This window comes from Oncorhynchus clarkii, chromosome 23 (genome assembly GCF_045791955.1).
Source record: "Oncorhynchus clarkii lewisi isolate Uvic-CL-2024 chromosome 23, UVic_Ocla_1.0, whole genome shotgun sequence".
Taxonomy (NCBI): domain Eukaryota; kingdom Metazoa; phylum Chordata; class Actinopteri; order Salmoniformes; family Salmonidae; genus Oncorhynchus; species Oncorhynchus clarkii.
The window spans coordinates 6,649,895-6,663,671 of NC_092169.1; the positions used below are offsets into that span (position 1 = coordinate 6,649,895).

The 13,777-nt window shown below is 43.6% G+C and overlaps 1 protein-coding gene across 1 annotated transcript; it reads left to right on the forward strand.

Moving 5' to 3' along the window:
• The first annotated feature begins 7,849 nt into the window (after nucleotides 1-7,849).
• LOC139381908 (peripherin-2-like) lies at nucleotides 7,850-13,271 on the forward strand. Its single transcript, XM_071125767.1, has 3 exons — nucleotides 7,850-8,838; nucleotides 10,500-10,746; nucleotides 12,048-13,271. The coding sequence occupies exons 1-3, from the start codon at nucleotides 8,258-8,260 to the stop codon at nucleotides 12,252-12,254; spliced, it is 1,035 nt and encodes a 344-aa protein (XP_070981868.1). The 5' UTR covers nucleotides 7,850-8,257; the 3' UTR covers nucleotides 12,255-13,271.
• The last annotated feature ends 506 nt before the right edge of the window (nucleotides 13,272-13,777 follow it).

Genomic DNA, 13,777 nt, shown 5'->3' on the forward strand with positions numbered 1-13,777 from the left:
TCTAGGAGTGGCCATGTGGAACCAAATTTGGCTTCCATGATGATGAGCTCAAACCATCCCTGTCCCACAACTGAGTCAGAGGAGCTCTCAGTAGCATGCCAACTCTGGAATAGCTTCTCAGGTTGACGAGAGTAGAGCAGGTGGATCCTACATACTCTTTGACAATGACTGCTCTGGGTTGGCGCCCCCCCCCCCCCCCTTGGGTTGTGCCGTGGCGGAGGTCTTTGTGGGCTATACTCAGCCTTGTCTCAGGATGGTAAGTTGGTGGTTGAAGATATCCCTCTAGTGTTGTGGGGGCTGTGCTTTGGCAAAGTGGGTGGGGTTATATCCTTCCTGTTTGGCCCTGTCCGGGGGTGTCCTCGGATGGGGCCACAGTGTCTCCTGACCCCTCCTGTCTCAGCCTCCAGTATTTATGCTGCAGTAGTTTATGTGTCGGGGGGCTAGGGTCAGTTTGTTATATCTGGAGTACTTCTCCTGTCCTATTCGGTGTCCTGTGTGAATCTAAGTGTGCGTTCTCTAATTCTCTCCTTCTCTCTTTCTCTCTCTCGGAGGACCTGAGCCCTAGGACCATGCCCCAGGACTACCTGACATGATGACTCCTTGCTGTCCCCAGTCCACCTGGCTGTGCTGCTGCTCCAGTTTCAACTGTTCTGCCTTATTATTATTCGACCATGCTGGTCATTTATGAACATTTGAACATCTTGGCCATGTTCTGTTATAATCTCCACCCGGCACAGCCAGAAGAGGACTGGCCATCCCACATATGCTCTCTCTAATTCTCTCTTTCTTTCTCTCTCTCGGAGGACCTGAGCCATAGGACCATGCCCCAGGAATACCTGACATGATGACTCCTTGCTGTCCCCAGTCCACCTGACTGTGCTGCTGCTCCAGTTTCAACTATTCTGCCTTATTATTATTCGACCATGCTGGTCATTTATGAACATTTGAACATCTTGACCATGTTTTGTTATAATCTCCACCCGGCACAGCCAGAAGAGGACTGGCCACCCCACATAGCCTGGTTCCTCTCTAGGTTTCTTCCTAGGTTTTGGCCTTTCTAGGGAGTTTTTCCTAGCCACCGTGCTTCTACACCTGCATTGCTTGCTGTTTGGGGTTTTAGGCTGGGTTTCTGTACAGCACTTTGAGATATCAGCTGATGTACGAAGGGCTATATAAATAAATTTGATTTGATTTGATTTTGCTCGGCAGTGAATTCCGTGTGAGGGTAATGACTGTTTGGCAAAAGCAAATACAATGAGTTGCGTGTGAGGGTACAATTTAATGGGAAGCACGTGTGAACTCATTCTCATCCATGAGATGGCAGTGAGTGAATGAAGTTTTGGCATTGTACCACAAGATGTCAGTGGTGTCTTCCCACATTGGAAACAGCTCTATAACAGAGCCATTCAGAGTGTCTTAGGGGGCTAGACCACACTCAAAAATACCCTCCTCTTGCTTTTGGTAGGATTGTTTGTGTCTCCATGTGATTAATACTTATATGGAATCTTACTCTATAAATTGAAAATAAGTCAATGGCAGTAGCCTAGTGGTTAGAGCGTTAGACTAGTAACCGAAAGGTTGCAAGTTCATATCCCTGAGCTGACAAGGTACAAATCTGTTGTTCTGCCCCTGAACAGGCAGTTAACCCACTGTTCCTAGGCCGTCATTGAAAATAAGAATTTGTTCTTAACTGACTTGCCTAGTTAAATAAGGGTAAAATGACAAAAAAAAACACCTCTCTGACAATAACAATATAATCTAACTTGGTATCCTGTTACTTTTGGAGATAGACCAATGTCAAAATGACATTTACAGCAAGGGTGGGTGGGCGTGTGCCCATACTTTCAGGCCCTGATGTACCCAACCACCGCACGCTGGGTATAATAATACTGTTCTATCATGGATGGGCGTGAGTTTTTCTGGCGCAGTTTCATTGCGTGCGGATCTGTGTGTGACTCTGTGCCCCTGTAAACGGATCGGGCAGTAATTCACTGCAATCCCAAGGCTGACTCTAATCTTGTCCACAGCATGCTAATAATAGGGGTACCTCTTGCTGATTCAGAACTCACACACTTTCCTTCCTCTCGAGGTGTTAATACCTCACCCCTGAAATCTGTCCATCAATCAACCCTGCTGTCAAGCAATACTGAAAAAAATTAAACGCAACATGCAACAATTCCAAAGATTTACTGAGTTACAGTTCATAGAAGGAAATCAGTCAATTGAAATACATTTATTAGGCCCTAATCTAAGGATTTCACATGACTGGGCAGATGACCAGCCATGGGTGGGCCTGGGAGGGTATAGGCCCAGCCACTTTAGTACCAGGTCCCCCCACTGGCTTTCTTAAAGACAGAAATACTCCTCAGCACCCCCCCGACGATCCCAAAGGTGAAATGACTGTGTGTGGAGGTCCTGGGCTGGTGTGGTCTGCAGTTGTGAGGCCAGTTGGATGTACTGTCAAATTCTCTAAAACAAAATTGGAGGTGGCTTATGGTAGAGAAATTAACATTAATTTCTCTGGCAACAGCTCTGTTGGACATTCCTTCAGTCAGCATGCCAATTGCACTCTCCCTTAGAACTTGAGACATCTGTGGCATTGTGTTGTGTGACAAAACTGCACATTTTAAAGTGGCCTTTTATTGTCCCCAGCACAAGGTGCACCTGTGTAATGATCATGCTGTTTAATCAGCTTTTTGATATGCCACACCTGTCAGGTGGATGGATTATCTTGGCAAAGGAGAAATTAGATGATAGATAGATAGATAGATAGATAGATAGATAGATAGATAGATAGATAGATAGATAGATAGATAGATAGATAGATAGATAGATAGATAGATAGAGCTCAAACTCCTCCAGCATGAGACACTGGTACTTCATCATAGCTTAATTTTGCATCATGACCTCAGTGGCCTCTGCTTCAAACTCCTCATCCACTGCAGAGGGAGATAAGAGAGATTTGAAAGAATTACAAGCTTGCCCTGTAGTGTGGGCAGTTGACTACTCTACCTCTCCATAGATCCTCCTGTGTGGGTAGCTTGATCTGGAAGCCATGGTAGAAGGTGGTGGGCAGCATCCTCCAGAGAAGTGAAGGGGGACAGGTCTGGTTCCAGGACCCTGGCATGGTCCTGCTCTATCTGCTGGAGGATCCTAAAACACACACACACACACACACTCAATAACTACCCCAGTTTCACAGTCATAGAGAGGTGTGGAGTCTACTGTTTTGGCTATACAGTTCAGGGAAAGGTAAGGCAGTAGCTATAAGGACAAGTAGGTATGTCAGATATTTATATAAACTGTATACTGTGGCCAGTTACTGTTGGAACTAGATTTCCCAGTTGAGCTGAGCTTCACAGGCAGATAAAAGTACTTACAGGTCTCCTTTAGGGAACTGCTGAGTGGCAGGTCTGTTAAGTCCATCATGTTACAGGGAGAAGAGGATACATTATGCATGTAATCTCTGTCACTGATAGTGTTTGACATTTAATTAGAACAACTGTGAGAAGAAAGGGGAAGTAGTGAAGAAAAAACAGTGAAATATGAACAAATATGAATGACAAACATGACATGACTGGGTAAATGTGTATTGCCAGAGAGATCTGTATAGGTTCTCATGATGTTCTTACCTGGAAACTTGCTCCAGTCGACTGGACATGGGCATGGTTTTCCGGGAACCCAGAGTTCTGCCCAGTAACTGGCTCAGCCTCAGCTCTGTGATTGGCCAGTATATGCCCGGGAAAGGATGGTACATTGATAATGGGGGTGATGGTCTCTGTGGATCCAGTCAGTTGAGTCTGATGCACTGGTCTATTCAGGTCCTGCCCTGGGCCTGGAGTGGTTTGAACTATAATGTGGTGGACCATCTGGGGGCTGCTGGTGGGTCTCTTCTGGCCAGTGTGGTTGACTGTGACCTCCTGGGGGCTGTGTCTGGTATCAGTGGAGGAGAGGCACTGTAGGCCCATACTGGTGACTGTGTACTCAGTGTTGAGTTGGGGCAGGCCCTGAACAGCCCCTGGGATATGCTAGGCCCAGGCTGGATTCTACTGTTATGGACGTTTGTGTCCACAACGAAAGAGGGGGTGAACCCTGCACTGAGACCCACCCCCTGTCCCTGCAACAGACCTGCTCTCTTCCACTCAGGCAAAGGCCCATTGTACATGACTGAATGCTGGATTTAATCATTTTGAAGAGGCTGTGGGTTGGTTAACTGAACCCGGTGAAGAAAGCCCTGCTTCAGAACATTGCCTGGAAGTTGTCCCCTTGGTGACCAACCTTTTTGGAATCACTGATCCAAGGGATGCATAGTAGGCAACCGATCATATTCCATAGTGACTGAAGTGGAGAGATGCAGGGTGGGGGTATCGTTATAGTCCTTGGTCACTATGGAGAAAGGCAACAAAAAAAAGGAGAGGCAGAAATGTCTGGGTTAGTTCTGTCTGATATCTAAAAGGACTGATCCATTATTTCCTAACTGTGATGCCAGCTGCTGAGTAGGTTCAGGACAGGCTATAGCTGAATAAGAAAGGAGATTAACACCAAGTGTCACCATACTTTACAGGACTATTCACAAATTAATCTAACTGTTTTTAATTTTGGAAATGTTTTACATCCAACTATTTATGTGTCACCTATTACTAAGGGGGAGATCGACATTTACAGAATGGTTACCTGGGGGAAAATAGGGGGAGGGACAATGCTTTTTCAATTTCAGTCAAGGGGAGTTTTAAAAAAATAATCTAGTCCTGGGTAGGGTCATGTAATTTGTAATTGATAAAATGTCAATATTTCTCAATGTTTTAGAATGAGTTGCTTATTAGGCTATATATTGATGTGTGCCCAATGCTGCTCCTCATCTCTGATTCTCCGCTGGGCAAGCAATATCAATTGCGCCTATAGGCTATTTAGTGTGGTCTCAATCAAATGATCCATCCCCTACAGGCTACGAAGTGCATGCTCAGAGGAGCACAGAGCAAAGTTCTATATCTATTTCTAAGATTGGTGCTGGGATGGTGTAAATAAAACCAGGCTGCATTACAAACTGCATATTCCAACCCTGAGCCCCGGCCTGCTCTGCTCTTGCTGATCAAAAATGTTTGTGTATGCTGCTTAACCAATGGCTGTGCTGTGTAGGGCTACAATGGCAGTTCAGGAGGAGAGTCAAAGATTTCTTCTGAAAATATATTTGATTAGGCCTAGTCCCAAAACTGCACTATTGACCTCAAAATAAACTCACAATAAACCAGATTCTAGCAATTTACATTGTGGTGCTGAAACTTGAAAGCACCTGCGGCACGATCCCTCGGTTAAATGGACAGCTCATGGTGCTGAAAGTAGGCAAATTAGAGTACCGGTAGGCATAATTAATTTCAACCGTCTTCATTTTAATTGGACTTTACTAACAACAAGAGGGCTTTGTGTTGGAGACTAATTTCTTCCTATTGAAGAAATAAGAGGTAGGTCTATCTAACTGACTTGCCTAGTTAAATAATTAGGCTATAGGCTGCTATATCCATAGATTTGTCGTCCACTCCTCCACCCACCATGTACTCTTTAAATAGCCTACCTCCGTGTCAGTAAAGGACTGTTAAGTTAAAACCAAGACTCAAATTGAGGTGGTATGAGAGGTCTAACTTTTATTAAAGAAAATGGCTAAAAGCACAAACATATCTCTCTGTCCATTCTTAGCCTGTATTTTCAGTCATTTGCTTTGTAGGCTATTAAAAAAAGATTCAGCCAATACTTACAATTATGTCGAATTTGATATTTTTTTATAAATGGCATTTTTTTTTATCGGAGCTACAAACACGACGATAGATTCATTCAATGCTTTTACTATAAAGGAGATCTTTTCAAGCGGGAGAGTTTCGGTTAAATATATTTTGCTGAAGGGAGTGCCATCCATATTCATTTCAGAGAGGTCCGATTTTCACCATGTAATCCTTATTAAAAAATGTTTACTCCTTAAACTCCTACTTGTCCATCATTTCCAGTCAGATAGATTTTCCCGCCAATTAACCTTTTACGTAGGGTTTTCACCACTTCCATTTTCCTTTCGTGAAACATAGTTCCGGGCAAGCACAACCAAAAATGATGGAGGAATGCCAATCATTGCAGTGTCTGGTTTTGCTACAGAGACGGTCATAAGGTCAATGGCATAGAGGATTGCAGAGTTGGTGTTGATGGTGGGTGAAGAGAGATTTGCACAACAATGTTTGCTTGTGCTGCCTGCTAGCTATGACCTTCAAGCAACCTAAACCTCAAAACTGTGATCATAGCCACCATTTGCGAATGTGTTGAGCAAATTAAATTGTGGAATTTGCCCACCAAAGGACAGAAATCACCAGTAACACTCATTATATCTCATGTAAATGATACACTAAGCATGAATTTCTAATGTAACATGCTACCAATTAGATTATGGTATCTTAACATTATGATTCTCATATATTATAGCTTATGGCTCTTTCATTATACTGGTGTCATGACATTGATGATTTTGCTCACTTCCTGTAAAATACATACAGTAGGCCTACATGGACATGAATGGGTACTTTGGGTAAAGGAAATTGTGGCTTTGACTAGCAAACATTGTGCAAATCTCTCTTTACCCACCAACATCTCTGCAATCCTCCTCCATGCCATTGACCTTCTGACTTTGTCTCTGTATTCTAAAATCACGTTTGATTTTAGCCCTCTTGACAAAGCCCTCTTGTTGTTAGTAAGAGGGCTTTTGCAATTTGTAACACATCATACTCATTTGAATTTGTAACATATCATACGTGATGGATGATGAACATCCACAAATAAAATACATACCATACGAAACGTGACATCTCACACTAATTGGAGTGTCCCGGAATTACATTTACTATGTTACGTCTACCCCTGAGTCCAGGTTGATGTAGTTGGGATGGGGAACAAAGCCTTTTGTAAATGCCTAGGCCTATTCATACTTCTAAGACAATGATAGGCCTAGAGTAAATACTAAAACAAACGTGGGCCACAAATTGGATTAAGGTTGGGCTAAATAAAGCTTTAGACTTCGCCAAGCCTCTGAGCCAAACGTATAATTATACGTTTTTTTCTTGCACGGGAAAAGGAAACTACATTAGCCACCAGCAATTTGTCAATTTTATGGAAAGTCCTATGAAAGTTAATGTTCGAAACAGTTCTATTTATTGACCCTTATAAACATTAGCAACTATAGAATTGGAACAGGGTGTGCCTCAGAGTGATATGTGGAGCCAACAGAGAAAAGGCACCTGTATTTGTATTAATCTCCGCAATAAAGATGGTAAAGGTACAACAATACAAAAAGGCGTTTTAGGGGATCATTTTGTGCTACATTCTGCCCTGCACTAAGACTTAGAATTTAGAGCCTCAAAGGAAGGAAGTAATAATACATGGACTTAACCTTAATCCAAACCCTGACAACACAAGGAGATAATGAGGATCCTTTGTTCTTCTTTGCAAGGAATACATGAGAGATTCTGCTTGGTGAAGAGGCAAAATGATGTTGTGCTGTGACATTATTAGGGAGCTATTTTGGCAAACACATTAGGCAGTACAGTCTTACTCTTCAAACACCACCCAGGCTGTCACCGAAATGGTTCACACTTGACAAGTTAGTAGTTCCTGCTGCTGCAAGACTGTCTCCGGTCTCCCCTTCCCAGTGCGGGCAGGTAATGGAGGAAGTTGACTCTTAAGCAACAAATCAATTATATGGTAAGACAAGAGATTAGAGCCCAGGGCTCATCTGCTGCAAATTGGATCAGGGCTGATTAGCGGAGTTTAGGGTGACGTACTGCAACTTTGTGGCTCGATCACTCGGCTACTCGCTTGGCTACCTCCTTTTGCTGGAAAAAGATCCACCCGGAATAGCTGTGTAGCCCACCATCCTGTCATTTTGAGAGATTTTATGTGAATATTTTGGGGTGGAATTTTGGGTGGCAGACTCTTCTGCCCACCCAGCACTATGGACTTTCCTGATTTGAGGGTGGTCAGAATGGATATGAAGAGGGAAACGCTTGCCAAAACACATTCTGCAGCTCCTTTCTGGAATGGATTACAATTTTCCAACTGAAACTCTCCACGGGAACATAGTTGCCTAAGGTCAACTGAAATCCTTACCTGTTACATAATTTTAAAAAAACATTGAAAAAATAGCTTAGAATCTTTTGTAAATTCAAATTTGTTTCTTTTAAAAAAAATCAAATTTTGATTTGGGAAAAGCATACACTCTGAGGTAAGCATGGCGTTGATGAAGGTAAAGTTTGACTTGCCCAAGCGGGTGAAGCTTGCCCAGGGCCTATGGCTCATGTACTGGCTGGCAGTGATGACCGGCATCCTTGTCTTCAGCCTGGGGCTGTTCTTTAAGATCGAGCTCCGGAAGAGGAGTGAGATGATGAACAACAACGAAAGCCATTTTGTGCCCAACCTGTTGATCCTAGTAGGCCTAGCTGCTTGCGGGCTCAATGTTTTTGGCGGCAAAGTGTGCCACGACTCTCTGGATGCTATAAAGTTTGCCAAGTGGAAGCCCATGGTCAAGGGCTACCTGATGGGCTGCTTCGCTTTCAACATCCTCCTGTTCTTCACAGCTCTGCTGTGCTTCTGCATGCAGTTCCAGCTGTACTTCGCCCTGGCCGAGGGTCTGAAGAATGGGATAAAATTCTACAAGGATACAGATACACCTGGACGCTGCTTCATGAAGAGGACGCTGGACATGACCCAGATCGAGTTCCGCTGCTGTGGCAACAACAACTATAGGGATTGGTTTGAGGTCCAGTGGATCAGCAACCGCTATCTGGACTTCAGCAACGATGAAGTCAAAGAGTGAGTACTAGAATCCGTAGCTGAGTGAGAGCAATGTTGGGTTGATTAGGGTACCCAGAAGGCCAAAAAGTACAATGTACAGTAAAAGTTGACAGTCTCTCTGGGTGTCAGCCAGAACAGATGACTCTACCTTTCCACCAAATCTTCTTGGCCTCCTAAGCTGCCTTTAGTCTTTCAATTGAGAGAAAAAAAAGGCTATTTTAAGGAAAGAAACTGTTTGTTTAATCCATGCTAAGTCTTATGAAACATATTTGACATGGCTACTACATAAGAGCTTTCCTCATTCCTGCCCATAGTCTCCATCTTTACCCATTTGATCTCTTGTGATCTGGTGCAGGAAGCTTGAGATAGAAAATGGGCCACGGTAGCATATGCTTTTGCTTGTGTATGGTAGTGACAACTTAGTTAATGTAAAACATACATACAAAACAAGTAATTTAGTTAGTCTCCTACTTTCAGTTATTTGCTACATTTAGAAATCAACACTTTTATTGGGACAAAATGCTATATTTTTTAAATGGGTGGAGTTTTTTGGGGGAGCGGAGGGTTGTACCTTAACCTTTTTCAAGGTGTCAGGACAGGATACCAGTGTAAGTGAAGTCAGGTTCATGTGCCAGGTTCAGATAAGTAGATAATCTCCATGGATCTAAATTTCACGTCCTTCACAGCTTACTGTCCCCCTAAATCATAATAAAACAGCCGTTAACTGTCACTAATAGACTGACGCAAACACACTACCCCCCTCTCTCCCTAATATTGTGCCCTGGTGGCAACTGATACTTATATTTAGTCAATTTAGATTCAGATTTTAAGGCATTGATTAAAAGGATAGTTCACCCAGATTACAACATGTCACATTGGTTTCCTTACTCTGTAAGCAGTCTCAGCATAAAGGATGACAGCAATCCAAGCTTTGGTTTTGTTTACCTGGCCACTGTTTTAAGTGCTAACTTTTTAGCATTTGTGGCATAAATCCAATGCAAGTCAATGGTACCTATTAGATTTTTTTGCGCTTCGTTGAGCTACAACAACTATTTGAGATTCTCTAGGATCATTTGGACATTGAGAGAATATAATTGGAAGTGTGCGGCAATGTGTGGATAGTACATGTGTAACAGCGTGCATGTTTAAATGCATGGGAGTAAGTTCACTGACGTGTGTATACGTGTGTGCTTTATGCGTCCATGTTTCTGTTACTTTACTCAAGGGATATCGGCCGTCTCTCTCACTCACGAACGATCACATCAAGAGGATCCTCGTGAACCCGGGTTTAAACTCAACACCTGTCAATATTAGCCAGGAGACCCACCCACTTTTCTCCTGTCAACAGAAATTCAGCCAAGGCCTCGACAGGATACCCCTGCCAAACACTGATTGATGATTTACTCATACAGTTAGTCTAAACTGACACTCGACAGGTGGCCAGTTACGATCACATACTTTACCATGTGAGCCGTTCATTTGTTTACGCTTCCTACCAGAGGCTCATGGGTTCACCGTTTTCATAATCACTGGCCCTTTACATCGTTTAAACATCCGCGCCTCGTAGGTCTGTGTTACCGCAACGGACATACACCCGTTACTCGAATGCCATACTTTGTGTCACATGGCTGACATGACTTGTGACGGATCTGACGTGTCTCTCTGGGCCTTTCCCACAGCCGTGTCCTGAGCAACGTGGAGGGGAAGTTCCTGATGGAGAGTGTGCCGTTCAGCTGCTGCAACCCCGGCTCCCCCAGACCCTGCATCCAGCACCAGCTGACCAACAACTCAGCCCACTATGACTACGACCACCACACCGAGGAGCTCAACATCTGGACCCGGGGCTGCCGCGAGTCCCTGGTCGCCTACTACGGAGGCATGATGAACAGCATCGGGAGCCTGATGCTACTGTACATCATACTGGAGGTGAGAAAGAGAAGAATACGGAACTGAAAGGGAAATGGCTGGTGGTACTTTCGGGAGGTTCTGTCAATGTCCTTCACTTCAAAGGGTAGCTGGCTACAAACGCTAAAGATCAATTGATGTGACCTCACACGCCAGACTGAAAAGTAATTGATTAGCTGAAGATTTGATTCAATTACCGTCTTAAAAGGCATGTGTAGGTAAGTAGCAGGGCAGGGCTAGGCCCAGTGCTGAGGAGAAGAGGATTTGAAAAGAAGGCTTTCCCATAGGTTTCCCATTGTGGAAGACGACAGCCATTTCTAAGTATCTAGCTCAGTGAGTATTATTAGGAAAGGTCCAGCTGTTCCAAATTGGCCACAGCTGACCAGTTCATTGGGCACACATGCCAACCCTCTTGCCCTTGACTTTGAGAGAACACGTGGCACACAACAAGACAACTATCACTATACCTTTGCCCTTCTGCCAAGCAGGCACTAAAACATGCCATTTCCTTGGTTGGTCTTAGCACTCACTTGACTCAACTTGACTTCCATCTAACTGAGTTTCCAAAAGGCTTAGGTGTAGAGCTCCAGTGTCTGATCTATGGTACACAGATGAATGATCATGAATGCCACGCATCCACCCACCCACCAATAACTAGGTCTACCTTACCTTCCTTATCATATTTCTCAGTTTGAAATGGAATCTGATTATAAACTCTTTTTCCATTGAAAGAGTGACTATGTGAGTGACTCTTTTTTTGTTGTTGTTCAAACCTCCCTATATTCACTGAGTTATAAACTGACCGTGGGGAAAACTACCCTAGGCAGATTATAGCCCGTAACGACAGCTAAACGAGTCTTGGGACTGAAAGGGTGAGGGATTGCGTAATGTGGGGGTGGTATAGGCGGTGAGGGAGGATCAGGGTTTCTTAGAGGGGTTAATCTGGGCAGAGCAAAGTGCAACAGGTATCCTTCCTGGAAGCAGGATCTCACTGTGCCAACTTACAGACTGAACACTAACTGGGTTGCTGTCTGGGTCAAAACAACAACACTAAATTGTCAGTTTGGACCAAATTGGAGATCTGTGTCAATTGATTGGAAGATTTCAATGGGAGATTTGATCTAAAAGCCAAGCCTTAGTGACTATAAATCCATTTGATTTGGATCAGTGATTGAATAGATTTAGAATCACTGTTTTCTAAATCCAAAAAAAGAATGGATAGCAGAGATCTATGGTGTTTCAGAGGCCGTACAGATTGTTTAATTGCAGTGTGTCTGTATAGAGACTCAGTGATGTACATATCTTGTTTGTGTGGTCCTCAGGCAGGAGTGATGGTGGGCTTACAGTACCTGACCACTTCTCTGGAGACCATGGCAGACCCAGAGAACCCGGAGAGTGAGAGTGAGGGCTGGCTCCTGGAGAAGAGTGTGAAGGAGACGGTGGCAGACGTCATAGCAACAATCAAGGGTCTGGCCGGTGCAGGGAACCAGGTGGGGGAGGGTGAGGAGGCGGTGGCCACTGTGAGTTGAGAGGGTCCCACCCAAAGGGACTGAGGCTTGTCCTATCGATGGGAGCTCGAAGAGAAAGAGGAGAGAGATCTTCTCAGTGAAACGACGCACACACGCTCAAACAAATGTAAACACATGAAAACAAATGCGTACACAAACATACACACACAGACACAAACATTGACACACATGCACACACCCTTTGAAAAGTGAAGAACTTAACCAACTGCTCAGATGAAGTAAGAACCAAACTCAAAAATGTGAATGTATATCCTGTCCATAATAATTATGTATATATGTTAATCATTCTTTTTTTTCTTTCTTTTTTTTAATAATGAAAAATATATTTGGGTTGTCAAAACATCTGTACAGTATACATGAATTTGGGCTTGTGAATATGAAGAAAATGTCCTGAATGAATAATTATCTCCTCCCCTGCCTGGCAATCCTCTCCATGAAAAACGATGGGCAGACCCTGAGACCATCAAGCCTAATACAGTTTCTCTATGCTCATATCTAATAGTTTTACTCCTATGTCCTTGTTACACTCCACAACTCGTGTTGCGTGGACATGTAACCTGACAGGCACACAAATATATAAGTAGTTCTGTGAAGTAATTTAGTCTGCTCAATTTAACCGACTCCAAAACTCAACATTACCAGTGTGCCCAATGCAACCCGGTCAAATGTCCCCTTATGGCAGCTTAAATTGGGTAGCTGCGGAACTGGGGTCCTGGCTGTCCCAGCCCCCTGTCCCTGTCACTCAGGTCCTGGCAGTGCAGGGCCATATGCATTCACACCTATACAACACACACTTTTACATTCATTCGTTACGTATCAGTGTTGCTATCGGGTTATATGTCTGCTTCGTGTACGAGGCGGTTTTAACTCTGGTTTTGTACTCCTTTGAGGGGATACAGTGGGCTAAGTGGCCAGATGAAGTGCTGAGGGAATTTAGAAGGAGAATGTTCTGTACTTTTTGGAGGGCAAAATATGATCCGATTGGCAGTTTAAAATCAGCGTTCCTTGTGTGAGTACATAGAGATACGGGTCAGTTTTCCGTGGATACAAAAAGTCTTATCAGTTGTAATATTTTTACTTTCTGTGTGACCATTTTTCTTCCTTTATAATATTGAGAGTTAATATTTTCTGTAAATGTGGATTTTGATCAGCAAAACTGTCAGTCTTGTGGGTTGGCTGGAGAATTTAGCAGCTCCACAGTGTAAGATAAAGATATATAATGAGAACAAGAGTATGATTGTCCGTTTTGTCCACAGGGTTTTGACTGACATGGGTCATTTTTAAAATGGTATTCCACACTTACAGAATATGCCTATGACAGGAAGATTGTATGTACATTCATACAGTATTTTTCCTAATACACAAGGCATTACCCTACACAACCTCTCTTGTTGAGGTCCTCAGCCTTATTTCAACTAATCATGAAGCTAGCAGAGAATGAGTGAAAGAATGAGGGGAGAAATGCTAATTGTAGGCTGCATGGACCTGGTGAATAAGGAGTTAAGGATTAAGGAGAGCCGGAG